Below are 12221 nucleotides of genomic sequence, written 5' to 3'. Positions count from 1 at the left end.
TATTTTTCTTTCTGTTATTCGCTGTCCTTCACACTTTAAGTTCGGCTTTGTCAAATGTGATTACATTTGCGTGTTCCCATCAAAAGCAGAACTCAAAAGTTTGACTCAGCTTTCGAGCGACTGAACGTTACTGAAGATCATTACAAAACAGGCTCAGCTAAACTGTGAACTGTTTTTTTTTTCTCTCCTAGATGAAACAATAAGCAGTGAGAATCTGAACGGCCACGCCACCTCTAGTGTGACATCAGAGGAGGTCAAAGTGGACATAGAGTCTCCAGAAACAGTCAAGGAAGAGCAGGCCACAGGGCCCGTCAGCACTGGGGAGAAAACAGGTAACTTCTGGATGAGTTACAGTGATGAGCTTTTGTCATTCTGTGACCTGTAATCTAAATCTATTTGGTGTTTTTAATGTTCGGCTCTGTGCACTAGTTGAGACTTTAATGCTTGTGTGTTGTAAACTTTAATGAGAATTCACTTTATGTAGATATTTATCTTGTTCTTGAATGTGATTAACTTCCATTTTCAGAATTAGAAGAGGCTATTGTTACTGCGAGAATACCTGCAGGATTATCCCAGGGGCAACACTTTGGATTAGCAGTAATTATGCAGTGTGAAAGACACCACAGAGATATTGATGTTGGTACAATGTTTGTGGATTAGAGACACTGTTGCACCTACACACAGAAGGAAGAATTAAGGGGAAAAAACGAGAGGGCAAAAGACGGGAGAAAACAGTTACAAAGAGGCTCTTTCTCTCCAGTTTGATCATAAATCATAGAAAATATTTAACGCCTCAAGTACATAAATGTTATATGCTCCAAATTTATAGATTTGTTTCTGGAACATGGAGATATTCTGTATCCATGGTGGTCGTTATGTGTCCAGTAGACAACAGAGATGTTTTATACGCAGCTTTTTTTAGATGTTTGTTGCTTTGAAGTCTTTTTCCTCTCGGCCGTGGGATGCATTTGTATCGGCAGCAGCTTTCTGGCTGACATTAAATCCTCTGTGGGATCTCTGGCAGGGTCTAATGTGTTCAAATAGATATTCCCATTACATGAGCCTGCAGCAGGCATTCACAGTCTGAGCAGGGCAGTAGCCATCTCCTAATGCCTCCCTCTCCCTCTCCCTCTCCCTCAGGAGACAGGCCACTGTTCTCCTGTCTGATGCTGCTTAAGTGTTGTGCTGTTCTCATCTCAACCCTGTTAGCATTGAACCCGGAGCCATTTGTTTGTTCATTTGTCAATAATCAGAGAGGCACAGGCAACAAACACTGCAAATACAGTAACAGGACACACATGCCTTCACAGTGGAGGATGGGGAAGATTAATGGGTGCATTTTATCTGTCATATCCTGAGACGTATACATTATTCATTTTGATGCCCAAGACTAACAGATCAAACATCATCAGCTTTCTTATCTTCCAGTATCTCTCAGCTCGTCTGCATGTTGTGCATCTCTTTGCACAGGTGCATCTTCTTAATCTCGATCTCTTTCAATCCCTATTTTTAACCTCTAAACACCTTCCTGCCTCCACTGATCTGCTCAGAGAGGTGCGATACTAAACCAGTCACCCGGGCAAAGCAGGTGCGACCTCGAGACGCTCAAGCTAAAAAACAGCAAAGTGCCACTCTGCCCGCCTCGTCCAAACCTGCAGGTGGCACTGCAGCCGCAACGAAGCACAGGGACGGTGCCTCTGGAACTAAAAAGACTGCTAAAACCACAGGCAAGACAGGCTCAAGCTCCACTCAAGCTAAATCTAACCCGCGGAGCACTAACACCACTAGTCGCGGGACTGGTAAGTTTGGCTGGTTGGGACTGAAGCCAGTGTGCCAGTGTTCCTGCCTGCGTGACTCCCTTGCATGAAAATGTGCTTGAATCACTGTTTGACAGGAATGGCGACGCACTGTAAAGCCGTTTGCACCTGTAAACCATGGCATCATGAGCACTTCCTCAGTGTGTTTGAAGTCAAGTCAAGCTGCTGCAAAATACGGTTCCCCTGTCTCACCCTCTTGAAAGTATTAATGAGAAGAGATTTTCAGTCAAGTGATTGAAGTGTTTATGATATCTATTTCTGAGAAAGCAGAAGTGAAAATATGTTTCAGCTTTGTACGCCCAGCACAACTCTGTGTGTGTGTGTGTAGGGAAGAGCCTGAGTGTGACTGAGTTCAGTGTAGCATGGCCCTCGTAAAAGAAGCTCCGACAGGCTCATGTGGTTTTTCATTGATGGCATGATGCTAGGGCATGATCATCACCCTTCATCCCTTCATCCTATGTGTGTGTGCGTGCGTGTGTGTGTTCTTTAACATACAGCATGGTGAAACAAAGCAGCACGGAGCCCAGATCCATGATATTGCATGTGATGTTCATGCACTGTTTTCTGAAAGCCCTTTGTGTATTACATTTTGAGTCACTGGGGGATTCGGGACAAAAGTTGTTTCATTCGTGTTTCAAGTACATTCCTTTCCTCGGGCTGTTTTCACCAGCGCACAAAGACACTTCACAGACATTTAAAGGACCACTTCAGTCAGTGTTACCTTATCTAGTATTATCTAATCTATATTTATCGCAGTATTAAAGATGTGATTAGAAGTGGTTACTCTAATACTAAAATATTATGGGTGCCAGCATGTCCTAATACAGGGCTGTGTTACTGAACATTGGACATTGGAACGCATACTGTAGATTAGGGAATATTATCACTGGTTTATACAGACGAAACAATCTTGAATCTTAATGGATTAAAGGTATGCTATGCAGGAATTACTCGTAATGATTTTTAAACTGTATCACCACCGACTCTAAAGGTGAAAGCCAACTCCAGGTTTTTCCGCTTGCCATTTTATGCTGTTATATTTGCGTTTTTTTCCACACTGCATCCCCGATTGTCATAGCTTCCTATTGGATGTCTGGCACCTGATTGCTACCTTTTGTAACGCCCAGACCTCACCTGTGGGCTGCGCCCAAAAACATGTCGAACACAGGAAAATAAGGAGAAAGTAAGAAAAAGCAGGCAGAAGGCAGAGTCTCTGCAGACAAATACAGCGAATCCTGTGACTTCCAGTGGGTCAGTGATGATTGGGAGATCTATTCACTGTTTTAAGGGAAATCCTGCATAGTTTACCCTTTAAATGATGAAAACAATCAGAAGATGAAGCCCTTGAAATTATAGTTTGTTTTTTTCTGCTACAGCATATGTATCTGCTCTGTAAATCACTGTGATCCTGTGATATTGGTTTTGCCACAGTGGCAATAAAAAACAGCGAGAGTTAGACACACAGGATTAAAACCACACATGCATAACGACACATACTAAAAAACTTATATACGGGAGTTAAAGGGTTAACATGAGACAAAAGGAATCCTTTTTAATCAGTATACTTATAAAACCCCCTTTCTTATTGCAAAAAAAGATGCCCTAAAAGTGATCGGAGTTGGGTTTTAAATACCAGTATAACACATAGTATGTATAGATAGAAACAGTTTGACACCTACTGACAGAGAGAGTTTTGTTTATGTAACCTGTGTGTCCTCTGTGGGAGGAAACTGGAGCACCTGTAGCAAAGAAAAAGTCTAATTTTTTTCTTTCTCTTGCTCCTGCGTCTCCTCAGCCAAATCCTCCCATCCAAAGAAGACAGGACTCACATCAAAAACATCCCCTGCCTCCACCGCCACCACCACCACCACCACCACCACCACCCCTCGCTCTCGTGCGTCTAAGGACTCTACAGCAGAGACCGATGCAAGGACCAACCGGAAATCAAACCCTCCCACATCCTCCTCTGTATCTCAAAAGGCCCCCGCAGAGACTCCTAGCCAGCCTGGGGAGTTAAAATCCTCACCCCTTTCCTCAGACGCCAAGTCTGCCTCATCTAAAGCCTCAGGCGGTGAGACAGAGGGAGCTCAGGCTGCTTCTCCACCTGCTCCGGAGCCTAAATCTGCTCTCAAAGCCTCTGCTGCAGGTGAGGAAACCCACAAGGCTTCTGAGTCCGCTGTCCAGTCTCCCCATGTCAACACTGCGACGGAGGACACTTCCTTCACAGAGGGGGAGAAGGGGAGGACGGGAGGGGAGGGAGGAGAAGAGGAAAAGAAGAGAGGAGAAGGAGAGTCTACTGGGGAGAACAGCCCGAGGTAAAAATGTAGTAAGGATGTGAGAGTTGGTGAAACATACCTTATGTTTGTCTTTTTTTATTCTTCTACAGAACATCACAAATCTACACACCAGTTTTACTACAGTCACACAATAAGTGCTGAAATGATGACTGACAATAAATCTTTCATAACATATAATATTTACATTTTGTGGATACAGCGCTACAGATCTCAGGATTTAACACATATGTGCCCTCACACTGTCTTGTTACCGTTTCCTGTAGGTCAGCAGAGGGTCATGGTGAAAGGCCGCAGGGTCTCAGTGTGAACACGGAGCAGGCCGAGGTGACGGTGATCCCCGATAGGCCGAGAGACAGCCAAACTAGCGACTCTGACTCTGACGGACCAATCCTGTACCGCGATGAGGAGGAGGAAGAGGAGGAGGACGAGTACACAACTAGTACGGCATGAGTTTTGTAACACACCACACAGTAATGGAGACACACAGGAAAAAGTCACATGCATATTGTGCGAACATTTTAGAGAAGCTCCTCATGACCACACATCGTCAGCTGTGACGTGATGATGTGTAGGTTGTGTGTGCGAGGCATTTCATTAGGATATGCTATTTATTTTGTAAACGCTGGCTAAACACTGGAAGGAAAAGGCAGCTCTAGGTTTTTATTCACATCCGACACAGTGACTATGTTCACATGCACAAAATATTCAATTTTTTGACTTTATTCCAAAAAAGATAAGAGTCCTACTAAGCTGTATACACGACTAATTACAATGAATATTCCGCTAATACTGCCATTTACATGCAGCCGTACATACTCCAGGTATCATGCCCTAATATGTCGTTCATCACATTAAAATACGGAAAAGTTAAATGCATCAAAACATGACTTTTCCACCAGTGGCAGACGTGTTCGACCATGCGAACACCGCCGCCCTTTTTCACTCCTTCAGCCACCTTCTTAAGAAGTCGGCGCTGCGATATTTGTACAAGTCTTTCATAATGTTTAGAAGTAGGTGTGTTTTTCCTTCCAACTAGCAATGTGGGCTTTTCCTTTGGTCATGCATCTCTACCCCAGCTTTGCAAACTGTTGGCTAGTTCGTTTGTGCACAGTGCATACATGACAACTCCACTGTTAGTTACACACTTTGCTTTTCGCGCAGCTTCTATAGTTACGCCACATACACATGCCGCATGTTGTCGGAAAGCGAAGATTCTTGTGATTAGATTGATTCGGACCATTTAAAGATACAACCGCCATAGTGGGTTCACTAAACGCTTCTGTCACATGTAAAAACAACTGAACACTGTGTTTACCAGCTCATACCTCCCGGTTACAGACATGTGCAGCATCTTTTCTCAAGAGAAAATGCAGGCGAGTTAAACAACCTTTTTATTTCAGTTTAAACATGTGTAACTTAATGACAGAAGCACTTACAGTGATTCTGACTGTTGGGGAAAAATTTCAGAGTGCTACCTTTTTAAATGAGACCATGCATGTACAGATACTAAACACAGAACAAGAACAGTTTTCAGTTTACTTTGGGTATGCTTTAGATTGGTATTCTTGGTGAATTATACAGGATGCATAACAGTTCAATAGGAAAAGGCTACATTCAAATGAGGCCTCGCAAACGTAGTCATTGATGCATGCTCTTTAGAGTACACTAAGTCACAAGTTCATTAGGTTCCTCTTTTACTTTCACATGTTGTACATTCCAACAAGTCATAGTCATGTGCACCCGCAGTTAATGGTATAAATCACACTGACCAGTGTTTTATAACTCTATCACTTCGTTGAGCATTGAAACACCAAAAAAAAACAAGTTATCATAGTGACAGTAAGGGTGTCATTGCAGCTGATGATAATCATGCCGGCTCTGTTACCTCCCAAATGGCTGACATCTTTAGCTAGAAGCTAATCTGGGTTGTCGGTGGATGTTTTGTTGAAGTTTTGTGAAACTGTATTGATTCTGAAAAACCTTATTCATTTTTGATTCATAATTGACACGCAGAGCTTAATGGCAGTTGTTCATTTGTGTTGTGTTTAAACCCCCAAAGGCTATTGACATATTCCCTAAAATTAGGTTTTAAAAAATCGCAATATATCGCTTTGCTCACAGTATCACAATATATTGCAGTATATTGAATTGTAACCGTTGTATCGTTGCATTGTCAGATTCTTGCCAATACACAGCCCTAATGTAAATAAGCCACCGTTACTGCATTTGCATCTCAACTGTCCATGCAGCTTGTTTCAAGGCCCTCAGAAACCTGTGACAAGTTCTCCCCATTGTATCTCTGTCTCAGGTTCTCTGGCCATGAAGATCCGCCGACGAGACACCCTGAACATCAAGCTGGGGAACCGACCCAGCAAGAGAGAGCTGGAGGAGAAAAACATTCTGCCGCGGAGCTCGGAGACGGAGAGACACGAGCTCCGCCAGCAGATAGGCAGCAAACTAGTCAGGTACACCCATACTCAGTGTGCTGTGAAAATGCAGCTAGGTGTGAAGTTTCCTCGTAGATTTGGCGGAGCTGTGGGGTAAAAACAGAGTGCTAATTGTTTTTTGGTGTAGCTGTGGGCGGTGTACTGGTACAAATGATGCACAGTACAAATCTGTGCTCAAGTTCAGTTTGGCCTTCTCTACCAGATGAGGCAGACAGCTTTTGGATTAACAGCAAGAAAAGGGTGTAAGATTTAAAACAACAAATGTTTTGCACAAATGTTTTTTTGATAATTCAGGTTGTTTTTCTGAAGTCAGTGTAATGTTTTAAACCAGTTCTTATCTGCTCCTTGTATAAAGTACGTGAACACAGTTTTGTATTTCCAGGCGCCTGAGCCAAAGACCCACCACAGAGGAGCTGGAGCAGAGAAACATCCTCAAGCGTAAGTTTCTGAGATACACTATTGAACTGTGGGGTGATGTGATGCACTATGTTTAGTAATATTCATGTATTATTTTTAAGTCATGGAAATATTATGAAAAATCAAAATGGTGGCATGGAAATGTGTGTGCAGTTGCAACTACTTAAGTTTCTAGACTAATTTTATTCACACCTAACGAAACTTTAAATGTAAAGCACGCTGACAGTGCTGCACAGCCTCATCTGATACATGATGGGATATGTGTTATCAGGCTGGTGAAAAGTGTAGTAACACCGGGTTGCGATATCACGGCTGAGGTAGGCAGAAATCAGGAAAACAAAAACAAAAGGCAGACTCTGAAAATACACGCCAGACGACCACGAGCATATGCATGTGCTTCATATAGTAACCCAGTGTTTCCCGGACGTTAATTTATTGAATCCTGTTTCATTGTACAGTTGCCTACAGCTCATTTGTCCTGCCTGCCCCTTCCACACTCTCTATCAAACCACAAGTGAGACAAGAATTAGCTAGCTAGCTACCCCATGGTCTCTTCGCCTCGCTCCCCGCCGCTGTGGACTGTTTCCCCAGAAGCAGAGCATGCAGCAGCTCAGGATACGGACCTTTGATTGGCTGCTGGAGTGACTCAAATTTGGCCAGCACAACACCCAAACACACTCTCATACTGGGCTGGGGGCCAGCAGCAGTGCCGGGTCTAACCTGTGGAAGGCCCGATATACACTATGTGATTTTGGGCTGTCCCATACAAAAGATGACCAATGTGAAAGAAACGTTTGGCTGTGGCTCTATAATGGTGGTCCTACCTAGGTTCAAGGATGGCCGTTGCCACAGTCTTGTGATGAAAGACAGCCTGGGATAAAATAATGACAGTGTCGGAAATTTGGGATGACCATCTCACTGTGTGACTGCTGCTATGACCTACATCTACTACCAAACCAATAGAAATGTAGCATGAAATGACACTGATCAGCACGGCAATGCCAAATGCCAGTAGATGCTAATAAATACACTTAGAGCTCTAGTTGCAAAAATGGCATGCCAAGTTGGCCTCTTCTCCTCAGCCACAACCGCATCCACATCCTCCACCTCTTCTTCAGGCTTTCTCGACACATACAGTAAATGCCACCATAACAAGGGCTTGATTCATGTTTGTTTTAGTTTTTCTCTCACTACTACAGCAGTGTAGATTACATTTTGTTCTTGCATACTGACGTTGATGGACGTATGTCATAGCCTGCAATTCAGTAGGTGCTGCAGAAGGCTGAACTATTACCAACAATTTCTCTCCATCTCTGAAATGCTTCGACGATATTGACACATTTTATTTTGTTTCTCTGTCTGATGCGAATAGCAACTTTCTCTGCAGGACTGCTATTTTTCACACTAAGAGAAGCTCCATGTCTGAACAAAATAGATGTTCCAGGTTATAACAGGTATTAGTGGCAGCAACATATTGCCAGATATAACCCTGTGTGTCTCATTAATCAAATAGATGAGACAGATATGTCCAACTAAATTATGAGTTACCGTCTATTAGAGGCTGTGTGTCTCCTACACCAAGCGGATGTGGTCAGTCACACTGACATTTCACAGACTGCCTCAAAATTGGGTTTGTGGACTCTTTATGTTTTTTCCCCTTTTTACTATGGTCACAGTAAACCACATTAATAAAAGTTTAGCCAGTTCAGGTCGGTTAGTTGGGCTGCATTGTACGTAATACACACACCACACACTAGCCCAGATAAATATTAAATAGACAGTCAAATAGGCAGTAAAATTGGTTTGTAATGCTACCAAGCAGGGCTTTAATCATCCTGCTGGAGGGTTTGCTGGCTCGCGCTCTGTGCCAGCTTTGCATTTCAGAGACCCAAAAGAAGCATTTAAGCTTTGGGTATTAGTCGTTTTGCTCGTGGCCCTGCTGAACCAGTTCAAACAGCTTTTTGTGCTGCTAAAGACTCAGTAAATATACTTTATGCTAAGTGGAAAATAAGTAGAAAAGAGCGGCACACAATCACCAGTTTGTACCCAGTGGTTACAACACAGGAAATTAAAAATTCAAACTCAGAAATCTTTGAATACAGAATATAACACAGTATGACATGACAATAGAAGAACTTAAAGTTATCCAAACATGTTTCTGATCAAGTGTGTACCCACAGTTTATCCATGACGGAACATTTCAGCTCTCAGAGGCTGTAATTCAACACATTAGATATACAGCAGCTGCTAAACTGCCAGGATGGGCCTTCGTCTTTACAACTGCCTGCTGTAGTGATACTGATCTACCGATATAAATAGTGTCGAGGGGCATGTGAGGACGTGTTTACATTTGCACCAAGATTATTCAACCAGCTGGTTTGCAACGTTTAAGTATCTTGGTTTACATTGTTATAGAGGTATTCACGGGTCCAAAATGACCAAACCGAACCAAAATGGACCAGGGATGTGTTGTTTTGTTTGTTCTGTGACCCAGTTGGCTAATTTTTAAAAATATATTTCTCCCACCTGTTTTGGCCGGCAGAGAAGAGAGACCTGACGGGTCTTGGGTCTGTTTTATAGGCCCGACAAATCCAATAATGATATCGGCTACTAAAAATGGCGTCCTACTGCTTATAAGTTTTTCAAATTCAATACAATATTCTGTTCACACACATTTTACTGTATGTAATGTTTAATAATGTTTTAGATGTCTATTTTTATTTTATTCCTTTTGTTCATACATTATCTGTAACCACTTATCCTGTTGGGGGTCACAGGGGGCTAGAGCCTATCCCAGCTGACACTGGGCGTGAGGCGGGGTACACCCTGCACAGGTCACCACACATAGAGACAGACAACCATTCACACTCACATTCACACCTACAGCCATTTTAGAGTCGCCAATTACCCTGCATGTCTTTGGACTGTGGGAGGAAGCCGGAGTACCCGGAGAAAACCCACACTGACACAGAGAGAACATGCAAAGTCTGAAGGGCTCCCCCACCCTAAGTTCGAACTAGGAACCCTTTTGCTGTGAGGCGACAATGCTAAGCACTGCACCACAGTGTTGCCCTTATTATTTTAATCCACTGTCATTTATTTTGTTGTTGTCATTGCAATGTGAGCTGCTGTAAAACCTGCCGGCGACCAGTTATACCATAGAGATATAAATTTTAAACTTTTGTCAGAGCTGCATCAGCTAGATTCTCCACAATTCAATCATTCAGTTCATGTTACGGAAACTATGAGTGCCAAAATAAGCCCTAATAAATTCAGATTTATCAGCATGGTTACCAAGAGAGACGAATAAAAAAAAGTGGTGACTCCAAACGTTTGAAGTTGTTACTAAGACTCAATATGTGCCCGTTCCTCGATTATTTACACTCCTTTAGTCCATAGGGATCAACCAATAACAAGAAAACGTTTGTTAATAAAATAAATCCACATTGTGAATATTGAGGGCTGACACTGCTGCTCAGTGTTTTTTTCCACCTTACTTTGACTCTTGTAATCAAGAGTCAGCATAATCGTCACAAGCTAGACACACGGCGCTTATACGTCTCTCTTGATCAGCGCTGATAACATGTCCTATCAGATCCACTCAGGCATTAGCCTACACTTAATGATAATTAAACCCGGGACCAGCAGTAACAGAGTGGGACCCAACCTGAGCCCTATTGACCATTATAAAACCTGGGCCCGACAGTGTAACACGCAGCCTCGGTGTGGTCCTAACACAGGAGAAACAAAGCCAGCCTTCGATGTGTACACATGAAGATCAAAGCAGCGGAGATTTATTGTGTGACTTCTCCCTCAGGAAGAGACACAAAGAAAAAAGTACCTCCACACAGTTGTTCTGATTATGGGAAAGAAGCGTTAGGTGACTTGTTTCTATTTCAATCTCAAATGGAGCCAATAGAGGTCGAGGAGTTTACCATCTCTCCAGGCCAAGTCAGCCACGTGTTGCCTTCACAGACATACAGTATACATATTATACATCCATGAAGACGCTGTGGGAGAGAGAATGCGTTACAGATTCAACTCACATGATTCAGTCTGTCTCCAGATGAAATCAAAAGACATAGTTCCCCCTTTAGCTGCTGCTTATGTAAAGGAAATAACACAGCTTCACAGCCGTGGACACGCTGTAATATGGCAATTCACTTCTTGCTGTTATAAATAGAAGTAGAAGCTTGTTGCAGACACAGTAGGTGTGATACGACTGTTTGTTTTGTGCATGCAGAGAAGAATGAGGCAGAGGAGCAAGAAGCCAAGCAAGAGATTAAAAGGAGACTCTCCAGAAAGGTACTGTAAACACCAAACACACACACACACACACACACACATAAGCAAGAAGAGAGAAGACACAGTGAGTCTATATTTAGGTGCTAATATGTTTTGCTCCACCTCATGAGTCACGTTAGGAGGCAGGAAACTGCTTTGAGTGGGGAGATCAGCCCATCTAGTGGACATAGATGGAACTGATGCTTGTCTGGTCATTAATAACTTTTACTTCCCAGAAACCTTTTAAATAATCAATAGAGGATACAATGATAAAATTAAACATAAGCACATAGTCATGTATAGTCATTAAGCTTTAATATGGCTTAAAACAAAAAAGAAAAACAGTGGGAAGACCATTTTTGAATCTGTAATTTTCTAATTTCTCTCCCTATTTCTGTGGGTGTGTGTGTAGCTGAGTGTGAGGCCTACGGTGGCAGAGCTTGTCGCTCGCAGGATCCTGCGTTTTAATGAGTACGTGGAGGTAACGGACGCCAAGGATTATGACCGGCGGGCAGACAAACCCTGGACACGGCTTACTCCCGCTGATAAGGTACCACAGCCACTAAGTTTCATTGCAAATCATTCATTTCTTTATTATCTAATCAGCTCATCACCCTGCTGCCAGTTTGTAACAGTGCAGGTGAACTACAGGTGGTTAAAGGATATCAACGCTGGTAAAAGTATATGGACCCATATGTGATTGTTTAATATTTAATTCCAAAGCCTTGGGCAGGCGTTCATCTGATGCTATAACAGCCTCCACTCTGCTGTGGAAGTTGTCCACAAACTGTTGGCTGCAGGGATTGGCTCCCACTCAGCCACAAGAGCATTAGTGAAGTTGGGTGATGAGATCTGGCTTGATGTTCCAGTTCATCTCAGAGGTGTTGGATGGAGTTGATGCCAGGGCTCTGTGCAGGATGATTGAGATCTTCCACATCAAACTCACAAAAACATATTCT

At 42.9% G+C, this 12221-nt stretch overlaps 1 protein-coding gene across 5 annotated transcripts in view; it reads left to right on the top strand.

The window, feature by feature from the left end:
- Positions 1–12221, top strand: part of phactr2 (phosphatase and actin regulator 2) — a 57636-nt gene that overhangs the window by 35794 nt on the left and 9621 nt on the right. For 4 of the 5 annotated variants that reach the window (XM_033613368.2, XM_033613367.2, XM_033613371.2 and 1 more), the window contains 8 exons: positions 192–332; positions 1551–1799; positions 3613–4132; positions 4378–4553; positions 6423–6579; positions 6944–6999; positions 11222–11283; positions 11675–11812. In XM_033613368.2, coding sequence (XP_033469259.2) covers positions 192–332; positions 1551–1799; positions 3613–4132; positions 4378–4553; positions 6423–6579; positions 6944–6999; positions 11222–11283; positions 11675–11812 — 1499 coding nt within the window. The remainder of the gene's footprint in view (positions 1–191; positions 333–1550; positions 1800–3612; positions 4133–4377; positions 4554–6422; positions 6580–6943; positions 7000–11221; positions 11284–11674; positions 11813–12221) is intronic. The other variant, XM_033613372.2, reaches the window with a different exon arrangement.

Source organism: Epinephelus lanceolatus, chromosome 17 (assembly GCF_041903045.1).
Source record: "Epinephelus lanceolatus isolate andai-2023 chromosome 17, ASM4190304v1, whole genome shotgun sequence".
NCBI classification, from domain to species: Eukaryota; Metazoa; Chordata; class Actinopteri; order Perciformes; family Serranidae; genus Epinephelus; species Epinephelus lanceolatus.
This window is presented reverse-complemented; position numbering and strand designations above follow the sequence as displayed.